The sequence below is a fragment of the Falco biarmicus genome, chromosome 7 (assembly GCF_023638135.1).
Source record: "Falco biarmicus isolate bFalBia1 chromosome 7, bFalBia1.pri, whole genome shotgun sequence".
Taxonomy (NCBI): domain Eukaryota; kingdom Metazoa; phylum Chordata; class Aves; order Falconiformes; family Falconidae; genus Falco; species Falco biarmicus.
In genome coordinates, this window is record NC_079294.1 from 43,060,035 (window position 1) to 43,077,956 (window position 17,922).

Genomic DNA, 17,922 nt, shown 5'->3' on the forward strand with positions numbered 1-17,922 from the left:
AGCCACGTATTGGAAGAAGTCCAAAGCACCCCATTTTGCATGTGGCCAATCAAGAAACTTTACAGTATGTGAAAAAAACCTCATATATTTTTTCCTATGTCAGAAACAACTGACAGCAGCAAAATTTAGACCAAAACATTTTCAGTTTATTCTCACCTGTTAATGACCATGACATAAATTCATGAATATGTCAGCAAAAAGGCATCACATTTTCTGGAAATTTTGGGAAGAGTTTTGCACCTACTAAGCAAGGCGTGACTACTATAGTGCCAATAGCAGTGTAGATCCTGTCCTGGTATGTGTGAGTAGGACACATGGAATTTATGGTAGTTTTTTTGTAAGTAGTGAGTTAGAAGAATGGGGATCGGTGATAATGGCATATGTTACATGTCTTTGAAAATACATGTGCATTACAAAACCGTATTTTAATCTCTAATCTTTTCCTCTACTATACGTTAGGAAAGATGATGGGTTTATGGACCACTGTCACAAGAATAAATAAAAATAAAGTCCTGTATAAAGAGTAAGAAATCAAAATGGGATATTTACGAAATGGCTGAAGTGGCAGTTTGCAGTATGATCCATACCAAAGACAGGGGTCAGGAGCTAAGAGCCATTTTGGTTTTTAGGGAAACACACTTGCTCTTTGCTGGCAATCGCAAGTCTTTGTTACTCACAGAAAAGGCAATATACAGTGGCAAATTCCTGGGGGTTTCATGGCTAAAAGTAAACTACAGTTGTCCAGGTCAAAAAGAAGAAAAACAAGTACCTTGAAGGAGTCTAAAATTACTCCCTTTGTTCTTGTACTGCCTTTAGAGCTTAATTGTATAGCATCCTTTCTGTAGTAAAAGGGAACAAATAAAACTAAAAGTCCTCAGTCACTAAGGGATCCAAAGTACTGGTATGCTGGTAACGTAGTAGCATTTCTCATCTGCAGCATGGGCTAGTTTCTCCATCTGCTGGTGTACATCCATTCTGTAGAGATGGATTTTCTGATTTCTCTCCCTAATGTCTTCTGTAGCACTAGTATTCCACTGCCTGAAGTCACTGGTGTTCTGTTGAACTTTGAATTCTGCCTCTTCCAGCACCAGTCAATGGATGCAGGTCCTATTATCCTCAGAGTAAAAGACTGAAGCTTTCACCATAGCTGAATTTGGCTCCCGGAGCAGATCAACAAGAAGTGCTTAGTTACAGCAACAAAAGATACCAAATGAAAGTGGCACATGAATGATGGTCTGATTCATTTGCTGACTTTTTTTTCTTTCCCCTTCCCTCATCAGAATTTACAGCGTCGTGTTCAAAACATCCAAGTATTCCATGCAGAGATTTCTTTCAAGGCTGATAAGATAAAACAGACGTCTGGGACAACTGCAGAAACCATTCTGCTGGAGAAGTGTGAGCCGCTCCAGAGAGCATACTATTTGGAAAACATGTTGCAGAGGAAGTTAAATGAATTTGAGGTAATTTTTTTTATTATTAAATTAGCTGTCAGTGTGAGGTAACTTCTTCACTTAGAGCCCTGTGTGAACTACCTTCTTCATCTTGAACCGAAATGAAATTTCAATAAAATAAAACTTGGCAGTATGGTCAACTATGTGAAGAAATAATACAGGAAGCTAGAGGGACAGATGAAGGAAGGATTTCACCCTTCTTATCTGCTTGTGTTGTTCTAACAAGCCTTTGTAAGTGGTCCTAGTACAGTCAAGCAGTACCGGACCCTCAGATGATTACAGTTCAGGAAATGTATTTTTATTCTATGAACTTTGAAGTAAGTTGTAAACTTTCTCAGCTCTGCCTTGGAAAAAAACCTAAGTGCCTCAGTTTGCTTTGATAAGAGTGCATACAGCATACCTCAAACCCAACAGGAAACTGTGGTCATTTGATGTAATTTTGAAGACCAGATTCACATCCCCATTCAGGCAGAACAGGGAGGGACTTGCACAGAGGTTTCCCCGTGTGATGCTCTGCTCACAAGAGTGCTGTGGGATTGCCTGCCCCTCTGTGCAGGTATTCCTGAGATAACTTCCAATCAAATGTACTGCTGTACAGTTACTGATGCAAAACTAGTCTGTTCCGTGAAAAAGTCTGGTTTCAAGGAATTGTTCTGTTCTAAAGAAAACCCAAATTCATCAAGAATTTTCAGCCAACTTTATTTATGACTCCATCTACCTGTATTTCAATGGCTGTAAGCCAGATATCTTTGTGAAGATAACAGATTTCTCTTATTCCCTGTGAACTTCTTGCTCCATGAACAATGTCACTTCTAGGTAGACATTTTCTCTAGTGTAATCCTGTAGTATTACCACACAACTGTCTCTTTCCCTGTACCAATTTTCATCATTTGTTCCTTATAAAAATGTTGCTGTTTCAGTGTTCTTAATTCTTGCAAGAAAGAAGCAGCTTTCCCAGTGCTTTTCTGACCCAAAGAAACCAAGCAAGTGAATAAAGAAGTTGAACTCCAGCTCTAGTTATTTATCTCCACAGAGCTCGTATAAGTTCTACAGCTGTGGCTGTAGGCACATGGCAGCAGGCTCTGTGCATAGCTCAAAGAAAGCTCATTTTCACAAGTTTCTTCCTTCTGATAAGTTTTGATTTTCCAGTCTAACAATAAATCAAACAGCCCAAAGCTACAAAAAGGGATCACAGATGCCCCTATTCCACATAGTTACGAATCTCAGAATTTAGAGACTGTTTCTTGCTTTCTGCTTTGCTTAAATTTTCCCCTTACCCAGTGCAAAAACAGAAAAAGTTCATTGTGTGAGTTATACATTGGAATTTGGATTTCATGTCTGTTTGTTTTATTGATGATACTGCTTATTGCTCCTTGATGTGTACTAATATGTGTATTAAATCATAATTAATGTAAATATGCAATATTCACCCTAGTTCAGTCTTTCACAACTGGAGGATTTCAACAAGTGCCTTGAAACACTGGAGGGTTGTGTCAAGAATTGCACCGATGCCTTCGAAAGTCTCTGTATATGGGGAGAAACAGACAGCTCAGAGTTGCTCCTGGTATGTTTGGATTCCCAAATACCAAAAGATACTGCTCAGGATTTAAGTGTCCATAGGATGCCAGCTGTTGCCTCCTTCAAGAAACTCTTCGTGTCCTCAGTATCATAGTTCTAGCATTTCCATCTGAGTAACTATAACTTCATCCAAAACATCGAAAGCAATGATTTCAGTTTGTAAAAACTCTAGAGATGCTTTGCAGGCCAAATGCCTGCATGGAGGGGAGGAAAACCACATAGATTTGGGGTTGATGGGAGTTTTTTTTCCCCAGTTTTGTTCTGGAGCCTACCATGTGGCCCTCCGCGTAGGGTACAAAGTAAATGTGCAAGTACCAGCTCTTGAGTAATCTGCTCAGTACTGTTGGAGAAGTGGACCATGTGTAAGAGAACTGGGGCTTTTTTGTTTCCTAACTTCAAAGAAGTTAAGACAGAAATGTTGGGACTTTTGAGGTTAGCATTTCAGATGCATAAAGTTCTGACACTTCCTACAGAGGAGAATAGGCTTTATATTTCTTTGAAATGAAAGAAAGGCAGTATTTTTTGCAATTAATTTATTCTTTTACTTCCAGAATCACACACTGGAGCTTGCTGCGCTTTCTCCAAATGTAAAGAGTTTGAATGAAACAAGCGTTAAGCTGCCACTCAGTGACTTCACCCTGAAGAAAATGCAGAGCCTGACTCGGCTGTGGAGTCAGAAAAGAGCCGCTGCTCTGGAACACTGGAGGTCTGAAAGGCAAACAAAAAATCACTACTAACCATTTTCTTTCCTGTGAGGAAAGTAAAACCAAATTCAAGCATGGGAAGTCTTGCAGTCTTTTCTCAGCTTTCTCAGGGGTTTTCCAAGCTGAATTCCTGCCGTTTCAATTTACTTGATTATTCAGTGGCTATTTGTATTCCAAGTCACTTGAAGCAAAAATCTGAATGTTCATAGATGAAAAAGGTAGCAAAGTACCAAGCAAACCCCTGCTATGTTCGTATTACTAACCACCGTGTTAGGCTGTATGCAAACAGATCCAGAAAAACCACCACCAACACAATAGTTTCTGATTATTTCTTTTGTTTTACAGTAAGCGTGAAGGAATTAATGATGATGAAAAGAAAATCTTCCAGAAATGTGAAAACTGGATGAAATTCCTAGAAAAAATGAGAGATGCCTTAAAAACAAATATTCCTGAACGGTTTGAAGAACTGAAAGAGCAACAGAGAGTATATGAGGTAAAGCTAACTAAAAAATGGAAGCATCTTCTTGAATGGTGAAGGTGGGGGGAAATCACTAGAAAATGCTCAGCCTTTGAAAATTAGGTATGGGCAGAGTTTTGCCGAGCATTTCACTCTTGGAATGTGGTCTTGTACTTATTCAAGGAAAAACTCTGAAATGTGAAAATAGTTTTCCAAAACGGATGGATCCCTTTTTGCAGGGATCAGACCTTTAGGAGTGCATCCTCAAGTGTTGGGTCATAGAAGTCCTAGATTTTTCCAAGCCTGAGGTTACTTTTCTATCTGCCTTTCCCAGAGCCCTGAAGCTTATGGCGACTAGCTAGGCAGTTTGCTGGCGAATTGGCAGGAACTCTACCAGTTTTTGGAAGCACTGCATTTAAATCAAAATATTTTTGCAGCGTATCTCCGTTTTGACCAATGTTAGGTTTTGGTGGAATTCTGTTTCACTGGCATTTTTGCGAACACTTGCTACTTGTTATAGAGAGCTAGCTCTTCGTGCGTATGACAGTATCCATTCAGAGCAGAAGGTACACTGCATGCTAGCAGTAGCATGTGGATGCAATTCTGTGTCTATCCACAGACTTTATCCTAGTGGCAGGAGGATGGAAAAACAACCAAAATAAAGAAAAAAAAAATCACGTGGTAAATGCTAAACATCGTGAACTGCTGGGGTGAGCTTTGTGCTGCCACGGTAGACCACAGCTTCACCCTAGCCAAAATACTGCAGCTAATTGCATGGGGTGTTAAGTCTCTGCGTGTTAGTGATATTCATTTGGGTCCAGAGAAAGTTCCTTTCTCTCTTTCGCATTTTTCTCTTAGACATCTCTAAATAATTTTATTCATTGCAGTGGAATTATTTATAGAACAAACTTTTGCTCATTGTGATAGAGTAAATTCATGCTTACATGTAGCTTTTTTAGACCTTTTCTATGGGTTTCTGTCTAGATTGCATTTCTCACGAATGAGTCCAGCAAACTGTAGGCTTTAGATTACCTGTAAGATACGGCTTCTGATGGGTTCTCCTATCACATATGTGCAAATTCCCCCTGGCATCCAAAAAGAGTGGAATCTTTTAGGATGTGTTTGACACTAGCACTTGAAAATAATAGAGCTTCAGCTTTTAAAATTAAATAAATGCTGTCACTCTAGAGGAGCAGAAGCAAAGGTGGTTCAGTGAATAATTAAATCTGTTTTTTTCCATGGTATTTTCAGATGCTGCAAACTGAGATTTCCTTAAATCAGCAGATATTTAATTCTATCATAGCAAAAGTTCTACACTCCTTGGCATCTGAAGAGGCAGAAAAGAGGTAATCCATTTTTCTCCCTAAGGTCCTGGTAATTCGGTGAATATGCTCTCTTTCATGAAGTTGGTATTGAATCCTTGCTGTCATGAGGACATAAACTCAAATTCTTGACTAGGTTCACTCTTTAAATAATCTCCTGGCCCATTTTACAGAAGTGTGAGGAGGTCCAGTGAGAAAGAAACACAGGTGCCCTGGCCAGACTGCATTTTAGATAGTAACTTCATGTTGCTAACAAAAATAATTACTCCTGAACAGGAGGCTTTCTTGTCTAATGCTACCCTGCAGTTGCTGAAACTCTTACCTGTTGTTGAGAAGCTACCTTCTTACAGAGGGTGATGAGGATACTGCATATGAAGGATCCTTTCCGTCTTCCTAGATTTCTCTACTATTTTCAAAAGTGCAGAGGTGTGAGACTATCAGCATTGCCCCTGGCACATGTGACAGGGCATTGAGTCACTGTCCACGCAACCCAAAACATATGACAACTAAACCTGTTTTTATGTGTGATCTCATACTTTTAATTAATGTAGGGTGAGAAGCAGAAAGTAATATTTGTGAGCGGAGGTTCAACTGCCTCAGGCATTTCTGCTGTGAATGCATTACCCCTCTCTGCCAGAGCTTGCTGCTTCCAGAGAGCTGGCAGGACAGCATGTGTGCTCCCCTCAGCCACTTCGGTATGAAGTCCATAGCTTCGCTTAAAGCTGCCAAGGAAAGTAGGGCTGAACTGAGCAAAGCTGCTGGATTTTTGTGTTGAAGCTAGCTCCAGAAATACAGTGTTTGTCTAAGAGTTAATCTGGGGGCCATGGCTTCCTGCAGAGGAGCAGAATTGATAGACGGACTGTAGTCTTAATTACTCCAGCTAGATCTGCTGGACCATCTAACCATGCTGTAAAGAGGCCAAAAAAATCTTGAATGGCTTCAATAACTACACAGCCTTTTCACTTTGCAGTCAGGTCGCACTGCTGTAAGGTGCAGCGATGGCTGAACTCCCGCTTACGGACAGGTGAAAGCACAGATCAGTTTTGCAGCATAATCAGAGACCTTGTCTCACTTACATTGACCTTCTTGTTCTTCAGAGACATGTTTAGTGCACATTGTTTCTGTGATTACTGTACTATATATGTTGCTATACAATGATAGCAAGAACAACTTGCATTGTCCCTTCTTGTGTCATGTAAAAGGTTTTTTGGCTTGCTTAAAAGACAAAATACAGAGAGCAGAGTTGAGCTTAGGGCTCCATAGAGCTTTTTACATAGTTGAGGATTGTAATTGAAATACAGTGTTGTAAATGGAAATCCATCACAATTGTTGTAAAATGCAGCCTTGAGGTCAAAATACCTGAACACTCAACACTTGTCATTTTCAGAAGAGAGTTCATTTCCAAGCTCCTGTTGCTGAAAGAGCAGTGGCAGAACCTTACTCAGACGGTTCTGCAGAGGAAGAAAGATATCGATGGACTTGTGAGCCAGTGGCAGCTCTTCAGGAGTTCCCAGCAGAGCCTCGGCAGATTCCTTGATGATATGAACAACTTCTTGGCAGCGCTGAAGAGCCAGGGCCGCTACAGCCCTCACCATGTTAGAAATCTAATTCATGATTGCAAGGTACTGTATTTATTTCTCATAAATCTAAAATCTGTGTTTTTTTCTCAGACTGTAACAACTTCTGCCTAGTAAGGTAAAAAGCTTTAAAATCATGTGCTTTTTGGGGAAAAACAATTGCTGATAGTTTTTGTTAAAGCTGAGCACAGATGAGAAAACAGTAATGTTGTGAAAGGCTTCTTATAGTAGGAGACTTCCTGATCAACATTGTTATATTGTGTACTTAAAAAAATATTACTGATATGAACAGGGGAATGCAGGGTGCCAGGGAGATTAGGCAAAACCACTGCTCAGCAGGTAGCCTCTGGAACTGTGTGCATCTAACTGACATGGCTGCTGAATGCCGGCCTTGCAGTTTGCCTGAAGAAAGCAGGACATATGTGGCAAGGCAGGCCCCATGGCGGGGTGGGTGCAGGGATGGGCAGGAGGTGTCAGGAGCAGAGGACAAAGCACTTGCAAGGGGGTCTGTCCTTGGAGCCACCAGGCGCAGACCTGGGCAGTTCTTCAGGGCAGTACAAAAAAATGTTTTTCTTTGTTAATTTTGGCTGGTTTGGTTTTCCGTGTAATTATGGAGCTCTTTGTTTTATAAGAAAGTAAAAACAAGCCATGAACTTGATGGTTGCTTATGGCAATCTAAAACCTTTGAAAACTGTATTATTGAACCCTATTTGCGTGATCCACGGTTTATTGTGTTCCCACAGACCTAATGTTGATGATTAACACATTACCAGTATTCTATTTGGCACTTGCCCTATTTATTTCATCTTTATTTTCACCTGCTGTGTAAAGATGATTTTCAGCAGATTTTACAATTTAGCGCTCATGCTTTTCCTCAATGAGAAAAGCGAGAAAGCAACCTCCCTTCTACTCCAAATTGCCCTTCCCTCCTGCTGCTGTTTTACAGAAGGAAACAATGATCATATCTGCTTGTGTTATAGACCAATTTGTGTTGTAGGCAAATTGTTATTGATGGCTTACTTCACTTGAGTATGTCACGATTAACAGAGCTGTTATCTCTGTTAGAGGTGTTAACAGAACTTAAACTGTTTTTTTATTCTGAAGAATCTGATTCTGATTTTTCTGAAATTAAAAAAGCAGATAGGAGATCTATTAATTTACTCCTTCATGAATGTGAACACACTAGTGCCTTGAAACATTCTTTGTGAGTCTTCACTTTTTCCCAAGTGAAATGCCAGGAATGCACCTTCTAAAGCTTGCTAAGAACAGCTTAGAAACTTAATTTTTTTTATTTTGTTTTGTTTTTAAGATTAAGGCAGTGATTCTTCAGAGGTGGCAAGCCATGTACTCTTTAACCATTGACGTCGGGGAGAAGCTGCGCACTGTCACGGATCCCGAGACCAGCAGTGTTCTCCAGGAGGAGCTCAGCCAGTTACAGCAGAGTTGGGGGAACGTTCAGGCCCTGCTGGAGAAAAACAAGATGGCATTCATCTACATCATACAGGTAGATGATGCCCTTGCTAGGGAGGAGTGGCATGTCCATCTCTGGTGTTGGGTCTCAAGAGATTCCCTGCCCTGCGGTCCCCAGGGCTGGGCTCTGTAGCAACAAGGCAAATACTGAGCTGCTGCTCACTGCAGAGGGGCTCTGAGGAAATTGCCTGTCATGTGCCATCAGGGCTTGTGGGAAGCTAAAACTGTGGTCCTCTGATTCTCAACATCCATTTGTTGCTGTAATGGATGTTCCCACTCTGTTCTCACGCCTCTCATGACCTGGAGCTCTCTCCAGCTTTGGGGTGTGAGGTCTGAGCTAAAATTTAGCTCAGAGGGAGTTGGCATGACTTGTTGCTCCTCCTGTCATTGCACCCCTAGGCAGAAGGGTAAGTCATATTTATTTCCTTAAGAGCAATGAATTTGCTTTCATGGATAGACAGCACATAGGTATGTCTTAAAATTGAATACTGTCATTGATAAAATCCACAGCCCAAAACCTATGCCTAAAGCCTCTCAGGTTGGACAAAACAAAATGAGCAGAAATGTTCTGTAAGATAAACCTTAAATACAAGACAGGGTTCAAGTTCTGTAAATCAGTGCACCAAATTCTTGTGGGTGGCACTGTGTATCAAAAAGAAAATTCAAATCACCAAAGCGCGTGACTTTTTACTTCACTGGGTTGAAAAGGCTATTTTGTAACATATCCATATGATTCAATATGTTATGATAAAGTCTCTTTACCTTTTATAATTTTCTTGGGTCTTCTTGAGCAGAATTTGGAGCTCTTTGAAAAGCGAACCAAGGAATTAGAAAGCAGGGTGCAGGAGCTTAAGGAGAAAAGCGAAGATCTGCTTCCGGTTGAACATGAAGAGCTCTACAAAGCCAAGGAACACATTAAGGTATTGAACAGTCATCTTGTACCTCAATAGATGTAATCTTTGCACAAAACCTGCTCCCTGTGAAAAGAATTTTCCCTCTTACCTGCTCTTCAGTGATGCTGAATTTCTCTCCTTTATACCATCGCGATAGCTGCCAATCTGCAAAGTCTAGCTGACTAAGATGATTACAAGAGTAGTAGTAGTGTTTGGTATTTTTTCCCTGTTTCTGCTCCCTTTCCACAGTCTGAATTTATAAAAACAGCAGTTCCTCAAACAAAAGGGCAAAAACTCCCTGGTCTTGGCTCAGTTGGCTGCTGTCCTAACGGCTGCATCTCCCTTTTTGCTTTCCAGTCCATTGTGGACAGGGAGCTTCTCAGGCGAGAGACTTTGTAAGTCTGTAAAGCACCATGCATACCCGTGGGATCTGAGAATAATTAAAGAGGAGGAAAATTAAGAGTAAGGGAGTGGCAGAATCCCTTGCAGCCCATATTGCACTGTGCAAATTAAATGCCAAGGAAAGCATTTCCAAGGGATAGGAGACATTTGGTCTGCACTGGTCAGTCTTTCATCATCCTTTTATGAAGTGAATTGTTGACCTATGCGGTGGGAACAAATAAGCTTATTAACAAGTCAGGGCTTTGAACTCATTATGAACTGTCTGAAATCTTCTTTGTGAGTGCTGGCTGCCTTTCCCATGGCAAGCTGTCTTGCTGTAGCCCTGTATTATTTCTGAGATGGCAGCACACAGCTCCTGCCTCTTTCTCCAGTGAGAGAAATTCAGCTGCAGAGGCATCAGTCACAGTGCCAGTGCAGTCGCTGCTTTTGGGTGTCACAGAATAATAAAATAAAGGACCAAAATGGAATGGGGGAGAAGGGATCTCCTTTCTTCTCCCTGACTTTCAACTCTTCTGTGCAATAAAGCTGTTTTTCTCTCAGGCCTGGACCTTACACAAGGCTAGCGAAGTCCCATGAAATTTCATCATTAGCTCCATTAATGCAGGGATTTGACTGGTATTAAGACAGATAAATGCATGTGTGCATACCTGTACAGAGTATTTGCCTCCAGTGTTAAAAGCAGATCAGATTTTTTTTTTATTATTATTTTTTTATGATTTAGATAAGTGACTGGATCAAAAGACCTGTGAAGATGCTCACAGGGCTTGGACCTAGCACACTTCCGGTACAAACACGGTTTTTTCCCTATAAAATGAGACAAATTTGATCCTCTCTAAGAGCTTTTTTTGTTTGAGGAGTTGGTGACACCTCGCAGCAACTGCCTTGCAAAATGGGACCTAGTACCTCCTATGTAGATTGGCATGTGTCCCAGCTGCATGCAGTGCTCTGCTTTTTAGGTGACAATTTTAACCCTGTTTAGGAAAATGCATAACCTTGTTAAAAAGAGGAAGGGGAGTCAGGGGAACAAAGCCGAAGCGAGCGTGTGTTTCTGTGAATGAGCAGTTTAAAAGCTCCATGTTTCTGACTGATCTGATGAAGTGCCTGTGGAATCATTCATTAGAGAAGGGAACCAATTTCAATTTTTTAGCATTTAAATAAATAACCTGAAATTGGGACAAATGCAGGTGGAAGGCAACTTGGCCAAAATAATAATAATAACAATAATAAAAGAAAACCCAAAGTAGTGGGCATGCCTCTTCCTGGATGTGGAACCCCAGAGGCTGCCCTGGAGCGTGGGGAGCTGCAGGGGGTCAGGCGGCGTTCCTGCACTGTGGGATGCAGCAGGGGCTGCTGCTGCACCAGTTAATGACCAGTAGCAGCTCTCCAGTGGGCTCGCAGTCGGGCCCTGAGCCGCATACGGGGCGACCCCATCCAGCCCCGCCGCAGGGCGCTGCAGGCGGCCGAGCTCCCTCCTCTCCTCCCCCACCGGCCGGGCAGGGGATTAACGAGCAGGTTGGGAGCCCGGAGGAGCTTAGTGCCAAGGCTGGAGCTGGCCGCCTTTCCATGCAGGAGCTGGAGCAGTCGCTGGCAGACTGCACCCCAAACATGAAGGATCTGCTGCGCACCAAGGTGTACGTGGGTTACTGCTTCTTCACCGAGGACATGAAGGTGCTCCGGGAGCAAGCTGAGCGCCTGCACCGGCAGTGGGAAGAGCTCTGCTTGCGGGTAAGCTCTGGCGCTGCGGGCAGGATTGCTGGGGAGCGGGGGAGCAGCGGGGTTCCCTCAGGGCTGGCTCCCTTTTGCAGTCCTGGGGGGGGGATGGGGCCGCTCCTGCTGTAGCTAGCCGGGGCTGAAGTTTGCCCTTTGTTTCACTGCTGAGATATTTTGTTGTTGTGGTTGTTGTTTTAACCCCTTTGTGAGTGCCTGAATGGCACAGAGCTCAAACGCAGCTGTTTGCTGAAATAGGTGGCTTTGTTCGGGGTTGCCCAAGGCGGGGCATAAAGACGGGAACTGCCCGAGGGCATAAGGCAGGGGAGGGAAGGGGGAGGTCTTTCCAGTCTGATGTTTAAAAAAATGCCAGGAAAGTTTATAAAGAAAACTTAAATGTGTTTAAATGCTGACTCTATGGGCTTAAACACATTAAGAATTGGCTTGTATTTCCTGTAGCAGTAAAATACTGTGAAACGTCTGCATTCTTTGTGGCTTGTTGCTCTATGACACTTAATTCAGTGCTGCTTGTAAAATTGCTGGGGAACAGTTACCAGCAAAGTCACATGAACTTGATTCATTAGGTTATTATGCAGTTTGAATGCGTGTTTACTTTACCTCGTTAACAGGATTGGAAGAAGTCAAATACTTCGGGGTCTTTAAGTTACTCTGGATGGCTCCACATGCCAGCAAGCCAAACCCTTGGTTCTCTTTCCTCACAAGTCAATAGCTTTTATTTTACAGTCTGTAAAGAAGTATGGAAGCAAGTTAGTATTTCGTGTCTAACCCTTACTCAGGCAAAGGTAAAGCAATCTTGGTAGGAATATTGCCAGAGTAATGAACAGCTATGCCTATTTCACACACTGGTGTGGTGAAATAAGTTATTTGGGTTCATTTTTTGTGTTGCAATGGGAGAGAATAATTTAGTATCCTTGCCTTAAACTGGATGGTTAATCTGCAACCAGTGTTTTTTATTGTTTCTAAACTCTGAAAATAGTTCTAGAGACACCCTCCCCACTCCTGAGAAATACAGGCAATTATTTTAAAATCAAAATACCAGAACCATTTTCCTAATGGAAATGTCTAGTTAAGCCTATACATGAGAGAACTTTGTTGGTTTACCTTTTTTAGCGAACTGCTGATGGCTGCTGTTTCAACTGTGGTGAGCAGCCCTGAAAATTAAGCTGTCTTTTGTAGGTACCCCACTACAGTCTATGCACGTAGTAATTTCTTGTAGTAATTCAAGTTCAGATTTTATTCCAAATTGCCATTTTAATTTCCTGAGGGAGCAATGTTTAGTTCAGTCTGTCTGGGAAAGAAGAAAGGGGTGACATTAATGTGACACTGTTAGGCACACAGAAGTCTGTAGTGGGAGGAATCTATTTAGTGCTGCAGTGGAGGGATATACAGAAATGTTTACGCAGCTCTAATGAGCCTCTGGAGAGCCTGCACTGATGCTCAGCACTGGACACAAGGGTAGGAGAGCAGACTTCATCGGTTCTGCTGCTAGCATGACTGCTTTGTTTTGGCTAGCAAATTAGAGGAGTCAGGATGTATTGTGTGAAGAAAAATCTGCAGTATAGATAGATACAGGGAGGTGAAAGCCTTTGAGAGCGAGAGGCGGCTGCAGCTGTCACAGCCATATGAGCGGGATAGCCAGATGCCTGTGCTGGACTGAGCAGAGACAAACACAGGGAGCAGATGCACTCAAGGGATTAGCGTTTACATAGCTGCCCTTGCAAGGTACATGTAGGTCAAAGATTTAACCATTCATATCAGCGAGTGTCCAGTTCTAATGAACGCTAGTGTAACAGGTTGGGCCCAGGGCCTTGATAATCTTTTAGCCTCTCTTGGGAACGCTGAGATTGCTCCTGCATCACTCTCTGGATGCAAAATGGAGCTGGTCCTGGGGCAGCTGGTCCGAGGAGAAAGTGCTCAAAGCAGTGGCTTGAAAGGTTCATGTTCCTAGAAGCTTGTCTGGGATTTTTTTTTTTTGCTAATTCCTGTTTTACCCTCTGTCTATATTTAGCATCCTGCCTTGCCCCACGCTTAGCTGGCAACAATGGTGTCAGGATCATTTCAGGATGTAACAGTGTTTTTGCTGATGTGCATCATCTCTTCCTCCACTGACCAACTTAACTCATCTCCATACATGGGAGATGCTGCAAGTGGTAGAGGAAGCATGAGGGATTTACCCTTCATATCTCCGAGGTTGAGGGTAGGAGGCAGCTTCCCAGAGCAGCGGCCCTCTTAGGGAGACTTTCAGAGGTCCCTGCGATCTCCAGGAACTTCTTCCTGTTGAGAACTTTGGTGATTGTTTCCCTGTGTCCCAAGACAGTGCTCTCAGCCCTCATCCCTTTGTTCAGATCAGCATTAAAGATTTAGAAATCACTTTCACCTCTCCATCCCCTCCTTACAAAAAGTCAGAATTTAAAGGACAAAAGCAGTATAGCCGGAGATCACTTGATGCCTCCTGTTTTGATCCTGGTGTTAACATGGAGCTGGTCTTGCTTCCACACTATACACTTAACCTTCACTCTGCGGTACAAAATAGCGGCAGCAATTAGTCTAGGAGAATCACCGATGGAATTTTGAGGAGTCATATGCTGTATAAGGTGCGTGTGATATGTGACAAGGGAATGTTTCCTTCCATGGGATGATCCTTAGAGTGGCCATTCGCAGCCAAGGGAAGCAAAATGTTATGCTTAGTCTTTTCATGGTTTATTGGTGAGGGTCAGGTGAGGGGTTAGTTTGTCTCGTTTAGTTTTAGTAGAACTTTGACCTTTTTTCACTTCCTTTGTCTCGTGTATCTTGGTACAGGAATCCATGGAAGTAGATAAATGAATACAAATACTGAAGACCCCTAGGCTAGAACTAAGTACTAGTAGTAGAAGAGCGACCCTGCTTCATTCTGAGATCTTTGAGCGGTGATAGTAGCTTTTGCTGGTTCAGGCAGCATCAGATCTTGTTTTCTGTATGTAGACAATTTGTTTATCTGTCGTGACAAATGTAATTTTGAAGGGAAAAGTCCATAGTTTTCAATAAAAAGGATGGATTCTTGATGCTTGATATTTTTTTCAAGTTCTCCAAGAACTGGTGAGCAAATAGAAAGATAAGAAGGAGGTTTTTATAGAGATAAAATAATTGCAGTCAGTAGTTGCAAGGTTTCCCTTACAGTTGCAGGAAATAAGGAAGTTACCTAGGTGTCATTTCTCTTTTATATATGAGACCATACTAAACAGTATGTAGTAATTACGTATTTTATATTCCTTCTTTGTTTGGCATTTTCAGGTGTTCACTGAGTAATATTTAAATTGTTGTATAAGCTCATTATTTATAAAGCTGTCACTCCATTTAATTCTTCAAAGGGAGAGACTCTGGTGTTTGCTAGTCAACTTTTTAGCCCTGCTATCCAAAATAAGATGTAATAACAATCTGCTTGCTGGCTTTGAAAAGAAAGCTAGAGAGATTTGATAATTGCTTCTGCAAAATGGAATATGATGAAATGCAGAAATCAGAAGGCTCATAACTGCTGGTTTCCCTCCTGAGAAAGCTGTTGCCAGCAGTTATGTTGTGTGCTTATCTATAGGTGTCTCTGCGTAAGCAGGAGATTGAGGACAGACTCAACGCCTGGATTGTGTTCAATGAAAAGAACAAGGAGCTGTGCTCCTGGCTGGTACAAATGGAAAGCAAAGTGTTGCAGACTGCAGATGTCAGCATTGAAGACATGATAGACAAATTGCAGAAGGTAAGTGGTAACACCACTTTTCTTCAGTTGCAGCCTGATAGCTTGTTGTAGAGACACTGTGCCTCATTTTTTCCTGGCCTCTTGGAAGCGATATGTAATATAAAACCAGCACGTACGGGCCTTTGTGAGAAGATGAGCTTTTCTAGCGTCGGCTCTTACCATCTTCTTGATGTTCAGGCTTGGAGCGTAATGCAAAACAGAAATGCCACCTGACTGCACTTAGGCATGGAGCGTGATGTATGTGAGTTGCGGTGGGGGCGGGCTGGGTTGTTAGCGCTGTGGGGCACACATGCACATACAGAGTGCTCAGAGCTTTCCCTGCTGGGGACCAGTGCTGCCCTGGGAGTGTCGCACGGCTCTCACCACCTCCACCCATGTTGGCAGTCATGAACCTGGTAGTCAGAGGGCAAAGAGGAGATTGAAGGATGGGGTAGGTCTTATGCCAGGTGAGCAAGAAGTTACCACAACCAAAAATAAAACCTAATTCTGCCCCTTCTCCTTGGTAGTCCATGCAGTTAGTGCTTTTCTCATTTTTCTATATTAGCTTGGTTTTAAATAGGACCATTATTTGCTGCGGTGTTTGTCCTCGTGTCTTAAAGGTCTTGATATCTAATCCCAGATCTCCTCGGGATAGAATACCAGCAAAATACAACTGTCCTAGACTTGCATTTGGGTTCTTTTGAGGTAGCTATTGAAAAATCACATTAAATGAGGAAAGCAGAGACAAAATTAGAAAATTTAAACTGCTGGGTTTAGGGGTACTTACTCCTGGCACTTGCAAGTCTTTAAGCTGCTTATTTTTTCATAGTGGCTTCATTGTGAGAGTGCTTTTCTATTAAGTTTTTTTTGTTTTGTGTTAAGTGAAAGAGTTTTACATGCTAGTATAGAAACCTCAGCCATTGCAAGCCATGCCTGACTTTGTCACACACCTGGGAAAAGAAACAAATAGTTTTGTTTTGGTTTTGTTTTGTTGTGTTGTGTTGTTTTGTTTTGTTTTGCCCAGGAGTTAAGCAATATTTGTGTATATTTATCAGGATTGCATGGAAGAAATAAACCTGTTCAGTGAAAATAAGCTTCAGTTGAAACAAATGGGTGATCAGCTAATCAAGGCTAGCAGCAAGAACCGGGTTGCAGAAATAGATGATAAACTCAACAAAATCAATGATCGCTGGCAACATCTCTTCGATGTCATTGGAGCACGGTAAGAAAATTATTTTCAATGTTTTATATGAGATAAAAGTCAGAGGCTACTGTCCTTGATTGTCAGAAGCAGACTGTCATGACTTCTCAGTTCTGTTGAAATTTATTATTGAGAGTCAAATTAAACTGAATTTAATGCTTCTTTGTTATGGCTTATAGCTGAATTATGACACCAAATGTCTTAATTTATCTAATGGTAGAGGGCAGGGTGTAAGAATTCCTATAAAGTACAATTTTAATCACGGGAGCTATGTAAAAAGGAAGAGCCAAAGTGATTTCTCTGTTGCATGTGTTGAATTGCAACTTAATTTTAAGGCAGTATGGGAGGAGTTCATCTGGGTTCTTAAAGAGAGCCTCCGTTATTAACACAAGCCTCTGTTGCACCCTGTCTGTGAATGCAGAGAATTTGGGAATAGATTCCTATCCTGTCTGTAGACAGTCAGATTTATATAATGATGATGTTCCCTTTTTACATTCAGAAGTGTTTGAAACTTCATGTTTCTTTACTCAGTCTCTTTCCTAAAAACAACTGGAAGACCATACCATGAGTTTGTTTTTTAAATTCAGGATCTTACGCGTGATGGTGAGAGGAAAAATACTATCAGTTGAAATTAAACCAAAAACCTGCATAGTCTAGGCAACGACCTCTTCTTAAAGCATTGAACACCTTTATTATACTTGACAGAGTTAAGAGCATCATGATCATTTTAGTATTAGCCTTACTGAGACGATCCCATTTCACTATTCTCTCCTATTTCACTATTCTACCACAGCTTGGGAGGAGGATGCTGGGCTGGTCTCACCGCTTGCCTGAGTTTATTGGCAATCCAGAAATGGCAAGGCTGACACCAGATTAGTATTCGTCCAAACTTCTCACCCAAGGTTTTGTTTCACCTGTAACCTCCTCCTCTGGGCCCTTAGAAGCTCTCTTGCTCAGTTAACATTTGGGACAGATCAGGTGGGTGGTTGTGCTGTGACAAGGTAGTGCAAAGTGTGCTGGATCTTAATCGGGAATGAGATCTGAATTGATGGCAGCATGTGAGCCCTGAATGGTTAAGCAGAAGTTGCCGCCTTAAGATCTGACACTTCACATAGTCTTGCAGTCCCTGTCTCAAGGTGTCTTTGCATTTGATCTGGTGTAGGAAAGAAAGCTTCACTTTTACAACAGCACTTCTGTTCTCATCTGAGGGTAACTCATCACTTTTCAAGCACTTCTACAACCATTGGTGTTCTGCTGTGTGTTAGTTTTCAGTTGTAGCAGTTTTTAAATGCGGATTAAAATGCACTATTTTAAAACTGAGGTAAACACTGCACATTTCTAGTAAACGTCAGGAAAATATGCTGAAGAACCGAAGGGATATCTAGAGAGAGATCTGGCGGTCTTACTCAAGTAGTCTGTGACAACAGAGCGCT

At 41.9% G+C, this 17,922-nt stretch overlaps 1 protein-coding gene across 2 annotated transcripts in view; it reads left to right on the forward strand.

Moving 5' to 3' along the window:
* Positions 1-17,922, forward strand: part of SYNE2 (spectrin repeat containing nuclear envelope protein 2) — a 191,426-nt gene that overhangs the window by 143,341 nt on the left and 30,163 nt on the right. For both annotated transcript variants that reach the window (XM_056346104.1, XM_056346105.1), the window contains exons 86-96: positions 1,281-1,460; positions 2,887-3,015; positions 3,581-3,735; positions 4,079-4,226; positions 5,442-5,536; positions 6,900-7,134; positions 8,399-8,593; positions 9,354-9,479; positions 11,424-11,579; positions 15,151-15,309; positions 16,344-16,510. In XM_056346104.1, the coding sequence (XP_056202079.1) occupies positions 1,281-1,460; positions 2,887-3,015; positions 3,581-3,735; positions 4,079-4,226; positions 5,442-5,536; positions 6,900-7,134; positions 8,399-8,593; positions 9,354-9,479; positions 11,424-11,579; positions 15,151-15,309; positions 16,344-16,510 (1,745 nt within the window). The remainder of the gene's footprint in view (positions 1-1,280; positions 1,461-2,886; positions 3,016-3,580; positions 3,736-4,078; positions 4,227-5,441; positions 5,537-6,899; positions 7,135-8,398; positions 8,594-9,353; positions 9,480-11,423; positions 11,580-15,150; positions 15,310-16,343; positions 16,511-17,922) is intronic.